Source organism: Acomys russatus, chromosome 21 (assembly GCF_903995435.1).
Source record: "Acomys russatus chromosome 21, mAcoRus1.1, whole genome shotgun sequence".
NCBI lineage: Eukaryota > Metazoa > Chordata > Mammalia > Rodentia > Muridae > Acomys > Acomys russatus.
Window position 1 is genome coordinate 28943862 of NC_067157.1, and position 13951 is coordinate 28957812.

At 43.7% G+C, this 13951-nt stretch overlaps 1 protein-coding gene across 20 annotated transcripts in view; it reads right to left on the bottom strand.

Annotated features, from left to right (window-relative positions):
- Positions 1-1302: 1302 nt before the first annotated feature.
- The window catches only part of Epb41l2 (erythrocyte membrane protein band 4.1 like 2), a 144067-nt gene continuing 131418 nt past the window's right edge, over positions 1303-13951 (bottom strand). For 3 of the 20 annotated variants that reach the window (XM_051164511.1, XM_051164509.1, XM_051164510.1), the window contains 7 exons: positions 12296-12463; positions 10438-10491; positions 9680-10243; positions 7867-7989; positions 5735-5833; positions 3975-4055; positions 1303-1453 (listed from right to left, as the gene is read on the bottom strand). In XM_051164511.1, the coding sequence (XP_051020468.1) occupies positions 1346-1453; positions 3975-4055; positions 5735-5833; positions 7867-7989; positions 9680-10243; positions 10438-10491; positions 12296-12463 (1197 nt within the window). In that variant the 3' untranslated portion in view covers positions 1303-1345. The remainder of the gene's footprint in view (positions 1454-3974; positions 4056-5734; positions 5834-7866; positions 7990-9679; positions 10244-10437; positions 10492-12295; positions 12464-13951) is intronic. The other 17 variants (XM_051164523.1, XM_051164518.1, XM_051164515.1 and 14 more) reach the window with 13 other exon arrangements.

The window sequence follows — 13951 nt, forward strand, 5'->3', positions numbered from 1 at the left end:
TAAGCAGCGCCCCTCCATGGCCTCTGCATCAGCTCCTGGCTCCAGGTCACAACCTTTCTTGAGCTCCTGTCCTGACTTCCTCTGATGATGAAAAGTGTTGTTGAAGCATAAGATGCATAAACTTTCCCCTACCCCCGCCCCCTGCAACTTGCTTTTTGGTCATGATGTTTCATCTCAGCAACAGAAACACTAAGACACCTTTATATATAATTTTCCTCTGGCATCTTACTGTATGCTTAAGATAATCTTATGAATTAAAAAAGACAGATTATACTACCTATTGATTCATCTGCCCAACACTATCCCGCCTTTTATCTAGCAATATTAAAACCTAGTAGTCTTTGGAGTTCAAGGCATGAGTGTTCTTAGTCTTCCATATATAAAATTATCAACAAAAAAAAAATCTCAAAAATAGACCAGCATCACATATAACATAGTTTATTAATTTAAGCAACTGGATGTTAAGTTTTTTTCTAAAAATTTAAATAATGCATTTATATACCCTGCATTGAAAAGAGCATCTAAGATATGAAGTTGTTAGATACAAGATCAAAGATCAACTGTATCTAGGTAAGATATATAAGACCATAATTGGCTAGATATTATGTAATTTTACTGAAAGACATCTCATGATCATGAAGATAGTATCACAAAGCTGCCACCCTCCCCATATGAACCCAGGTACAGTAGGTCTAAATCCAATAACAACTCCACAGGTTGGTGAGGACAACCTCACTGACTGAGCACCTGCAAGGCCCTAGTTTGTTCTCCAACACTGAAAATGTAAAGGAAAAGGGGAAAGAAAAAAAAAAAAAAAAACACCTCAATACACAGAACTGAATTAGCAAGCTGATTTAGTAATCTATATGACAATAAAGAATCAAGGATAAAGAAAAAAGGAGCAAAAGTGGGGGCACACATCCTACAGCCATCAAGGCCTAGTACAAAGATTCATGATTAAGACTCTGCACTGAGGCACAAAGGCACACAGACCAGTGAAAACTGACCGCCAGAAACACACCTCCCACATGTGAGCTGGGACGCCGTAGTGAAGGTTCCTCAATATGACATTTATGCATTTCATCAGGAACTCTTTAGCCATCACAGGCAGGCAGCTCTATGAACCACGCCCATGCATTGTGTCTTGCTGTTAGTACAGCACAGTGTCTGTACACGGCAGTCATTAGCACTAGACAGACAGTTCACCACAGAGATGCTGGTCAGACTGAGATAACAAACTGGAGAAAACCATTCGCACTACCGAAAGCAACGACCCTGACATAAACAGTGCAGCACAGGCCCAGAGGAGTCGCAGGAGAGGCTGGGGTAGCCAGGCTCGCTTACCTTACTCCTCTCCTTCTTCTGGCAGCTCTGTCTCCTTGTGCACTACCACCCTCGTGACGGACATATCCGGGTGCTGCTCTCTGGCTTCCCTAATGGCCTGAGCCAGCGCCTACCAGGGTCAGAAGAACAGATGCTAGTGAGCGGCAGAGCACATGTACCATCCTCAGCCAGACCCAAGCCCCAGCACACTGCTTTGTGTCTTAATTTATAGTGACAGGAACATTGGAATCGGGTTCATCGCCCATTTCTGAGAACGCCTGCTGTTTTCTCCACTTGCTGTCCTTCCTGTGCACCTCCACAGATGATCATATGGGAGAAAAACGTGAGCTTCAAAGCCCAAGCTTATACTCACTGCGCTATAAGCAGAACTGAGCCTCATAAGTTCTTAGCTGGGAGCTCAGACTAATGCAGGGGCAATAAAGACCATTTGAGGTTTGCTGTGTAATGCAGGAAATGGCGTCACCTGAAAGTCCAGTGCCTCCTGTACACACTCTGTGCAGCCACCACACAGAGCTGGGCTCCAAGACATGGACCAGGCCTCCTAATCTTTGCCATTTGAAACCCTCAGCAATTGTCTCAACTTAAACACATTACAGTAAAACATTACTAAGAAAAATACCCATAAGCCTACAGGGGACAAAAATAAAAAGTAGCAGTAGCAACAAAACAATCATCTAGAGAAAGCACAGGTGGCTGGCCGGTCTCCTGCCGGCCCCTCTATGCAGCTGCAGCTTCAACGGCTAACCGCTCTTTCTCAAGCCCAAGCAGCCAGGAAGAGGACCCTGAGTGTCAACTGTGCTGCTTCAGGGTCTCTTCCATGGACAAGGCAGTGGAAGGAAACTGTGCGACATGGAAACAGTCTATCTTTAGGACAGACAGCTCTCTCCTAATTACTGCCAATCTTATTTGTAAAGAAGTTCTGGAGGAAAAACAAAGAAAACAAAAACCACAGAAGGAAAGCATCCCACAAGAAACAATGAGTTCCTCTGAGATGCAGGGAGCTAAATATTTGGGAACAGTAAAAAGCTCCTTGTGCTGTGGTGCCTGTGTGGGGATAAAGGCATTCCTGGACCACAGTACCGCTTCTCTCTGCTGGAGGTCACAGAACACACCACTAAACATATATAAAGCTACAAAGTAAGGGGAAGAGAAAGAGGCATCATCAACACCTGATAGATACATCTTAGTTTTTAAATGTTATGTGTATGGGTATTATGCCTGTATGTACGCCCGTGTACCACATGCATGCTGGTGTCCACTGAGGTCGGAGGAGAATGTATGATCACACAGAACCAAAGGCAGAGGTGGCTGTGCTGCACCACGTGCGTGCTGAAAAGCAAGCCCAGGTGCTCTGGAAGAAAAGCCAGCGTCTCCTAACCACTGAACCACGTCTCCAGCCTGTATCTTAAATTATGCTTGTAGTCCTTTCATCCTACATCAGCTTAAGAAACTAAATGCAAGAACAAGCTAATGAGGTATTAATACAGCAACAATGAAAACCACGAGACAATGCCACTGTCAAACTGAGAGGGAAAAAAATGTGAACCTAGGTCTCGGTAGGGTCGGGTTAGTTTTGCAGCTCTGGGGCCCTTCTATTTGGAGTCTCTGGAGAGCTGAGCCAGGACAACAGGCGAGCACCGCCATGCCAGGCTGAGAATGATTTTATTAGAAAACAGTATCGTCAGAAGAGTAACTATAGCTCATTCATTCCTGTGACGGAGCACCAAATTATGACCAGCGCAGGATGAGGAGCTGCTGATGTGGATTCTATGAAACTGTGCCTCTCAGGCATGTCAACTCGAGGCGTCTCTTTCTGCGTCTCACTCAAATAAAGGAATAGCCCATGACTAAGACTTCTCTGAACATAAAGAAGGAGGCAGAGAAGGTATGAATGGCATTAGGGTCACTCTGCTGTCAGTATGGGTTTTTGCCACGGAAGCAGCTTCTTCACCTAATTTTGCATAGTTCCACTGGTCCTGGTGTAGTGTGAGGGAGGAAGGGCCCACCACTGGCAGTTAGTGTGCAGAGCGGACCTCACTTGAACAGTGAAGGAAGCTCAGTCATCCTTCTAAATCAGAATCGTTATCTTCGGGTCCATGGCTTCCTATCTGTTCTTTATGTCTGCCTTAAAGCAATGCTGCATAAGCCTGAGTTCTCTGGCAAACAGTTTAAGGGTGAAACAGTGTAAATGTTCACTTCAAGAGAAACACTAGGTAATACTTTCTTCCCACTACCACCCCAAATTATAATAGAGAAAAGTCCTTAGTAATCAACAGCCCAACTTTTCTTATGCTATAAAATCACTGGCAAATGTCCAACAACTAGGTAGAAGAACCCTTGGTGCCTTTTCTTTGTTTTTTGTTTTGTTAAGGGACTTGTCATTAGCTGCCATTTGTTTTAAGCCAGGCCAATGTGATTCCCTCCTGGTCACCAGAAGGCCCCACTACCCTGAATGTTAGCCCAGTGGGAGCTAATCAATATTCCATGTTTTGTGCCAAGGTGCTCAGGACAGTTCACAGGATGGGCTACCCCAGGCTCTGAGCGCCTTCCCACCACAACCAGGGAGCTGACCTCCATCCGGCATGTCCTAGGCCGTGAGCACACACAGACAGGACAGGAAAGGCCCTTACCTGATCATGATCCAGAGCTGCATCCCCTGTGATCACAATGCGCTTCTCAATTCTTGTTTCCGATATTCCACCTTTTACAGTCTAAGGTCATAAAGAGAAGAGAAATCAGTAACTAGAGCTTGCAAGAAGAGAAAGCAAGCAAACCCCAGCTTCCAGCACACGGAGCGGCGCAAGGTGCAGGCTCTAGACATTTTCCCTGCTAGACTGTTCAATTCAACACAGAGTCCTAAAAGGTACAGCAGTCAGACGTGTGCTCTGATCGAAAGCAGCCCCTAAAATACCAAGACTCTGGTGAGATTAAAATGGAGCAGAAGCCATTTAAAAATCTAAGCGACTCCACAGGATCCTTTTTGAAAAGGAGAATAGAAAGAAGAAAGAACTATTTGGTATTTTTAGAGTTAAAAACATTTTTGGAGTGTTTTAGAACTTAGGAAAATGTTTTAATTCCAGTCATACAAATTCATTTAGTGAGCAAGGTGTGGTGGTACACACTTGTAATCCCAGTACTCTGGGAGGCAGAAGCAGGTGGATCTCTGTGAGTTTGAGGCCAGCCTGACCTACAAAGTGAGTCCAGGACAGCCAAGGATACCCGGAGAAACAAAAAATCGAAAAACAAAAACCAAAATCACAAAGCCACAAAACAAAAACAAAAAAATACTCAAATCCCCCAAAATAAAAATAAAACAATTCTTTTAGTGAGTTCATTCATTTGATTTAGGGCACAAAGAAGCAAAAAAACAAAAAAACCTCAAAACAAACAAAAAAATCTTGCATTTGTTTTAAGATAAGGAAAGCAAATGATATTTTCATTAAAGGTTAAGCTGATGATTGCTTCTGTGTGTGGTTGTGCACGTGGATGCAAAACACATGTGCACTGGCTGTGCAAAGGCTAGGGTGCATCAACTCCCTCACAAAGTCACTGCTCAGGTGCAGGCTCAGAGTGCCTGGGGCATGCTGGAGATCCTGAGACCCTTGAAAAAGACACAGCCAATACCAGAGTCCTGAGACAGCACACAGGTGACCTCCACAACCTTCACCAGTCCATATGGAGTTACCAGCAGTAGCACTTAACTAAGAAATAAAGCCTATCACTAGCATCACCAGCTGAATATGTTTCTATGAGCACCAATGCACCCTGCACTTTTAATTGACAAAATTTCTGCTTTTTAAAATTATCATCCAGAAACATAGAGTGGAAAGGGTATAACAGATACATTAAAGACAATTAAGCACTTATCCGATGTGAAAATAGAAACAAAATGAAATACCAGAAAATCAGCTTATATTATACTGGCATGTAACAGAGACAGCTGGAAGCTCCCGCCAGGGTTTTAATAGGTCTGGAGTGAGTCATGACTTTTAGACTTGCAAGCCCCAGTTACAACTGATGCTGTCAAGCCAAGGACTACATGGTGATATGGTATTGAGTGTTTAGAAAAGGCCCTGGGTAAAGGTCTCCAGTCAATACACTAGAACTTTAAGTAAATGAGAGAAGATTTACAGTTTTATTAAAGTGTTTCTTATGTCCATGTAGCTGCCTTCTATACCTACTCATATTTTTACCCCCTTGTACTTTACAAAACTGCAATTTGGCTTGAAATAAATTTGTCATTGGAGCCTAATTTCTTGGATACTTTAAGAAGGACATTTTAGTCCACTGGTACTGTGTCTTAGAAGTGTGTATAGAAACAAAGAAACGATACAGAAAAGATCTGTTTGCCGTGTACCATCCTCTCCCTAGGGCTCCCCTAGAGTTTTACCTTGGTGATGTGTGTGGTTGTCGTTGTTGACGCGGACTCAGATGTGATGGTTTGTGCAGTCAGTAACGTGCCCGAATCACCACCAGCCCCGCCATCAATCTTTGGACAGTTGGAGGAAAAATACAAAGTAATGCTTAAGTTCCATAATGTCAGACAAGACCCCCTACTGAGTATGTCTCCTCTAAGAGCTGCACAGCGGGCAGGAGAGCCTATCTGTCTATCCTTGCACGGTGTAGTCAAGGTTCAGGATCCAGAGAGCTGGCATTGACACAGTGCTGTGAAAAACAGTGAATGTGCAGAAACAAACCCTGTGGCAGAAAGCAGAATGAAGGAAAGTTGGGATTTAAGTCAGACAAGAGTAAAGAGCATTTGTAGAAGCTAGAAAAAACAAAAAACAAACCCGAGAGCCAGGTGAAGAAGTTTCCACAGTGACCAGAAGTCTGGCTATGTATTGTGTTTAAGCACAGGTGGGTAAAAATAGGCAAACATTTTCTCAGATTACTAACAGAACCAGATGATGACAAGCTGAACTTGAACTATTTGGTTATTTGGTTAACGCTAATATACTCTGTAAAACTTACATAGTTCTTATAATGGTTGATATCTCATGAGTGTATACGTACATACAAACATAAATACACACACTTATGTGCATATACGAATATTATATATGTGGATACATTCATGTATGTCATGTTTATGTGTGCACACATGCCACTGTATATATTTTAAAAGAAGCTGCTTTAATTTGTTTGCTTTAACACTGGAAGAGGCAGAAGATTCTAAAGTTGCCAAAAGAAATAACAAAGCAAATTAATAGCTTAGTTACGTTAGGATCGCAAACACAGCTGCCAATTTCCTGGCACAAAGACAATGAGGTTTCTCTCAAATCTGCCTCTGGCGCCTGAGTGTAGTTCTGAGGGAGCTTACCACAGTGGGGACAGAAGAGTAACACGCTTATAATGATAAGAAACCTGTTTGCACTCGGGATCTATGCACACACGTAGATAATGTGCTCAAAACTTTTTGAGAAACGTTGCACACATGTACACGCTCAGTCTTAAAATACTTTGAGAACTGACCTTCTTCCCCACACTGCAGTCCTACCAGAGAAAGGTAAACTACTCACACAGACATTTTTAGACAGGTCCAGTTTGAAATGATGAACTCCTTTTGTTACATTTAATTTGTTTACATCTGTGTGCGTATGCACGGGTTTGTGGAGCCCAGAGCAGTGTCAGGTGTCTTCCTCAACTGCTCACCACCTTGTTTTTCAGGCAGAACCTCTCCCTAACCCTGAAGAGGAGCAGCTCAAGCCTGGCTCACTGGTTGGCTGCACTGCGCACTGGTCTCCCTCCCCAGCACTGGGACCACAGCATGCACACTCCCAGCTCTGACAAAGGATCTAAACTTGGGACTTCATGCCTGTGCAGCAAACACTTTACCATAAACCTAAGCAACCTCTCCAGCCTTCCTGTCTGAACATCTCCACAGAACCAGGCTTTGCAGAGCTGAGACCGCACACGCAGTTCCCGTAAGGCACTTTGACACTGTTATGTGGAGATCACCGCATGGGTCAAAGGAAAACAACCAGTGTAAAAAAGAGGAAGTGTGTGGGTGCCTCTAATGTTGGAATAGTGACTGCTTACTTGATCTGCTGTCATGAAGCTGGAACAGGAGGAGGCTTAAATACTACCACCTACACGAGGTATCACATCTAGTAGACTTTGCAAGGTCACCTACTTGCCAAGAATGTGCACATATGTTTAACTGCAACAGGCCAGAAAGGCCCTGCAGCAGCAGGATGGGATTGTGCTGTTGTCTAAACTAATCATCTTTATTGCTCTCCTCCATGTGTACGAGGTCACCAATGTCTACCCACTCCTCTCTAACCGAGGGCTGCCTTTCCCTGGGTACCAGGGGTTGAACTCAGAGCCGCACACTACTGACGGTATTCAACCTCCAGTACTTTGGATTCACCCATTTGACTGCAGCTCTCTGTCTAAATCAAGTTACACTGTTGGGAAAAGTTATGTCAAATCCAGGGCTAGGGAAGACACTGTAAATAGAAAGATGCATACTAAGCAAACAAAAAAGGAAATTCAAACAGCCCAAATCTCAAGCTTCTGTACCTGTGGAGACTCATACGTGATGGTTTTGGTCTCAGTTTGAACAATGGGGACTTCCTTGGTGGAGATTTCTGTCCTTTGTGAGGCATCAGAAATTGTTACCATCTCTGTTTTTACCACTGGTGGCTGAGGTGGAAAAGGAAGGGAAAGATAAATTCTAGTGGTCATGAACTAGGAAGTGTTTAAAGGAACCCTCAGAAATAAAGGTGAAAAAAATATCCACACACACACTCGTGCATGAAGAGAATAAAAGCAAATAACCTAAAAGATATAAAAGACATATCTCCTTTAAGTATATCTTGTGTACATGTGTATATGTATGTTATCCATATGTACATACATACATATATACACACATATATGAAAAATAAGCTAAAATAAATTATATTATTCTTCAAATTGTAATGGTCCTAAACCACTACGCTGACACATGTATACTTTACTTTGGGGGAAAAATGTTAAAACTGAAAGATAACAACATGTTCTACATAAAGGTAACTGTCGTTATTTCTACTGAACCTTAAAGAACCACACTGTGAAGGCTTATTATTCTTAATTGGCTTGTAAGCTATGTAGGCCAAGATTTACTCTCCCCTGCAGAAGATAGCTTCGTCAGAAAGGAGGATATTTCCAAGTATGAGCATTTTCAGCTACACTCGTCTGAAAGCTTGCTTCCTTTTGCATGAAGCACAATAACAGGTTATATCTAAATTAGCTCAGTGTTGCATTAAGTGCTCTGATTTTCAGCATGCAGAGGTTCAATGTTCGTTAACCCTGCTGAGCAGAAATGTAAGTACACAAGACTACAGTACTAACAAATACTATTAATACTTCCTCTGAGAGAAAACTACCATCAGGTATAATTACTTAAATGGAAAGGGTAGTCCAAAGTGTTCAAAGACTCTTGAGATGCCTTTTCTGAAGTAAAATATGAAATTTAAAGTAGCCTACTTATTCCAAAACAAATCCACGTAAAGAGCATCCACTCAATCAGAGAGCAAATGTGGATGAACGCTGACACAGTGGGCATTCTAGAGTCAGGAGGCAGCTGTGCGAGCAAAACTATCACATGGGAGACAGCGCCCTCATGATCAAGACTGAACTGAGAGTATGCAAGTTCGCTCTCTGGAAAGTAAAGGGAGGAGGCATCACTAACGCGACAGGTTACAAAACAATCAATCTGATAATAACCCATCACTGAGGGGAGAACATGGAGAGTGTGCTTATGGCCAACGTGCAGTCCCTGGATGCCAAGAAGGAAAAGACTCCTAAGTAGACCGTTCTCCTGGTCTCTACAGACAAGCCACAAGGTACTCAAGAAGTAAATACTCTCCCTCCTATAGGATGCGCCTTCACAGCATCTGCCGTGAGCTCTAAGGAAACGTGAGATGAGCCAAAAAGGTCAAAGCCAATCACCACTGAGGAGCACGCACACTTCAGCCCACCATCTTTCAGCAAGACACGCCCATTTCACTACATTAGCCGGTGAGAAAGGGCATGTGATTGAAGGAGTAGTGCAAAGAAGGACAAAGGCGCCCGCCACATGCAGAGAGATGGGCAATGAATGGGCAGCAGACCAGGTGCAGCAGTGGGAGTCGCCCTGCAGGGAATCCAGCTGCAGCAAAGAAGCTAGAAACTGTGCCCGGAGAGAGCTGCACATCTACAAAGCAGTGCATCCCCTGCTTCCCGTGAGACAGAAAAACCAGATGCTTGCTGACAAAGCTGAGGAAGAATTAGGGGAGAGATGAAGAATGGCAGGCGTTTCCACCCGAGAAACAGCGCTACAGTTTAGCTCATGCTTGAGACTCCCATTTACCTCTGAACAACAAATAATTTCTGGTAAAACATCAATGTCAACATGGGGCACCTCTCCGTTAACTGTGTGCTGCTCGTCCTCTGTTTCTTCTCTCGGGTCGTGCTCAACAGTGCCTCCGTGTGCACTCTTCTCTGCAGGAATCTTTTGGGCACCTACATTCTCCTGGGCCTCTGTCTCTACTGTGAGTGCACTGGGCCCTGCTTGTCTGTCTGGGATGGCTTCGGGCACTGCTGCCTCCCTCTCTACTACCTTGGCTCCTTGGCCGGGTTCTTCCTCCATCTCTTCATCGTATTCCTCCTGTTCTTCCCTTATGGTGCCCTCAGTCACTCGGTGGTGAGGCTGGTACTCTCCCACTTCATCCTCCTCACTCTCACTGCTGCTGCTGCTCTCAGAAGACAGGGTGGTGGAGTCTTTCTGTGTCACAGGCTCCACCTTACGGATCGCCCCAGGACCACTCCCAGGTGACAGCTCTTTACCATTCATTTCTTCTGTGATTACTCTTTCGTCTTTCCCAACCTCTGCCCGCTGCTTCTCCTCCACCACATTCAGAGTCTCATGTAAACTCTGTACAAAAAAAAGATGGATGAGGGGAAACAAAATATATGAATAAATAAAAACAGTGGAAACCCAAATTAACTGATGGCAGATCATGTCATGAAGAAAAACAGAGATGGCTGTGATGGCTGACTGAAAGGAAGCCGGGGAACATGGGGTGGATGAGAGGGTTAGGAATGGCATTAACATGGAGGAGGGAGAACCTTAACAGCGTCCCTGGTTCCAGTGCAAGGCCCTTCCGACGTGGGAGTGCGAGTCTGTGAAACAAAAAGCAACCGAGGACACAAAATCAATACGGTTTTACCTCAAGCACCACCAAAACAGACACGTCACAATGTAGACACAGACCAGCAAGAACCAACCAACCCCACTGAAACCTGAGCTCAGGGTCACATAGAGGACAACTAGACATCGTCAACACTTACAAAAAGAAACAAACAACAACAACAACAACAACAAAACAGCCAATAGTCGCATAAAGAAATAAAGAATTATTACAGGTATAAGCCCTATTTATGGGCTTGAAAATATCAAAGAAAAACAAGTACTAATACCTAAGCTTACTAATCATCTTAAAGGATAAATTCTAAAACTTAAGAGATCTGCCCCTTGAACACCGGGGCAGGGCTCCAGTGAATCTGGAACACTGGCTGGAATCCCAAGTCCTAAATAAATGCAGCATCAAGGATTGATAGAATGATTGATTGATTTCTTTTTAGATGGTGCCTTTAAAACCAGCTTGGATTGGCAAAATCATGGTTGGTTTCGAATCACTATTCATGTTTAAAATGTTCATTGCAGAAAGTTATTAACATCTCAGCTTGTAATACAGATACTTAGGTGGGTGTCAACATTTGGCCCCACGAGTTTCCTCTTAGAATTTAGCTCGTTCACTATCAGTACTGATAGCAGAAGTAGGTCAGGGTTATTACAGAGGACAGCCATCCCAGTCTCCTATGGATATCTTATTTGATAACACAGAAGCTAAATGCTCCATCTAACACCTGTCTGTAGCATAAACTACTGTAGCCCAGTATTCGCTAGGGTAGGGCACAGGCTTCTTTCAGTGGAGTTTTTAAGGTTTTGCACTACCTTACACTTGTGGACATAAAGCAGAGCAACAAGTTTACATCCCCGTGGCCCCACTATTAGTGGCCTAACAGAAAAATAATTCAGTTGCAGGCAGCGGCACTATTTACTCAGGCTATCTCCCACACTGAATGCAAAAGGGCACTGGCCCTCTGACCCCGCTGGACACCAACTGTTCTCAGAGGTTTTCCTAGTAAACATCAGGTATTTCATGGGTCCCAGAGCTAAGTGACACAACTGTCTGCAGCTCCCATGACGTATGCTGCAGACTCTGCAATCTCTTACTTTGAAATGCATGGTAACTGTTATGTTTGAGTTGCTTAAAATTCATATCACGTAAGCATGTGATCAGCAGAACAAATCACCTTTCCAGTTTTATCAAAACCCCACAAGTTTCAGATATTAAACTGAAAGCCTCAAGTCTATCTTTATAAGCAAGTGGCCCTGCTGACCAACCCAGTCAGAGATGGAGACAGCTAGTGTTCACAGCATCTCCAAGGCAGGCACTTCAGGCTGGTATCAGGCCAGCGACATAGCTGTTATTACTTAGCCATAATGGCTCGACAGGTTTGGCACAAGTTCAGGGAACTGCGGAGGATCGTGCCAACACAATTAGCTCTGGACCTCTGTCAGGCGTGCCACTGTTGTTTTAAATAATAAACTACCAGAAGATGCCTGAAATTTGGGGGTTGAAAACCTGAGCTCTGCAAAGCACTTAGCTAAGCTTCTGCTTGGTAACTACAGCCCTGGGCCTCAGCGCTGTAAACAGTTCCTTAAACGTAGACTTTTTAAAAAAACAAAAAAAACTATCCTGTCTACTGTCTCTTTATGACAAAATTCATTGTTTCTTAAATGTTTCTCCTAATGATTTCACTAGTATAGTGAAGGGAAAGGTACCTAACTACTCAAAAACTGAACTTTTTCTGTCTCTTATGCAGCTTTTAGTAGCAGGGGAAACAAAGTAAAATGCACCTCAGGCAAGTGTGAGAAGGGCGCAGGAGAAAGCTTTTCCCTAGGTGCATTAGCGTTCAAAACAGCGCCCTCTGCTGTCCAAGTGCTGGCTGAAGGGCAGGAGGCTTTCACATTATGAGAAAAGCCCTTTCCACTAAACAAAATTGATGTTATCTCCTCTTCTAGGCTCTAGAGGTCAGAAAAGGAAGAGCAAAGAGTTAGCAATACATCGGGACAGAGAGCAGTGACCTATTAAAAGGAATGAAAGGTTATACAAGAAAGAAAAACAGAACAGCATACAATAAAAGGAAAGATAGAACTCTGGAAATGGGAGCAGGCTTATGCGAAAGTTTTGCCCGAAAGCCAGCTTTTGCACCCTGCCTGAGAAGTTCTGGTCAGTATAACCTATAGATGCCAGCTACAACTGCATTTACTGCTGAAATGTAACAAACGGCACTCTCCAAATCCTCGAACACTAACTTTTGAGGTAGCTTCTTGAACTCTTTCCACAGAGAACCGTCTCTCCGGCAACCCCTGCATCCGAAATGCCTCTTTCCTGTGCCAGCAAATGCTGGTAACCTGCAACCTGCTCTCAATGCCCTTCTCCTTGTGGGCTCTGGACTCCTGACTGCTTGTTTAATAGGCAAAACCACCCTAACTCCTATGACTTTGTCTATTGTGTAGAGATGCAGCAAACAGTCTCTACACTGTTTGTGTAGGGGGGGGGGGCACACAGTTTTTAAAAAATTCAGAAGATCCCAGAACTGGAAACTCAGTGTTCAGTGAACTCATCTGTATGAAAGTCTATTAAGGCACACTGACTGTCACATTTCTATGCCTTCAACTACATTTCCTATCCTGTCTGAGAGGATAAGAGATACGCTGTGACAATCCTCAGAAACTGGCAATAGCACAAAGCATGGGCCAGGAAATGCCTCCACCCCACTCTACCCCCATCACCAAGTGGAACTCTGTGAGAATTCCTAGCAAACCATTCTCCAGAGATTTTTAAAAGCATAAAATGCATGTCATGGATAGAGTGTGCTTCAGATGATGACCTAAGAAGGGGAGAGTGGGAGGATGGGGGCGTTCTGAAAACCTTCTCAAGTCTCTCACCTTCATTAATAGAAATTGTGACACTTAAGTGTTATGCACTGAACTAATCACACATTTTCAAAAATTATCAGAATGACTGGGGATGCCACTCGTGGACCTCAGCGTCCTGGGCCCAGGCCTCACCACTCCAGCCAGGCAGGACCTTAACTCACCAGTGTAGGTAATTTCTCCTAGATTCACAGATAATACAAGTTGTCCTAAGTCTCATAATACACGAAAGGATACAAAATCATTACTTACCCATTAAAGACTAAAAATCCTTCGATGTCTGTTCTACCCGCAAAATTACTTATGGTCAAACCACAGCCATTTTGAATATTCAATGTATTTATTTTTTTAAACTAGAGATGAGAGCTGGCTCAGCAGTTAGGAGCACTTGCTCTTGCAGAGGACCCAGGTTCGATTCCCAGCACCCACAGGGATTCCCAAGCATCTGTATTTAACTCCAGTTCCAGGGGATATGGTGCCCTCTTCTGACCTCTGTGGGCACCAAGCAGACATGAGGTATACACATATATGTAGGCAAATACTCAGATATAAAGTAAAAATGAACAAATCTTT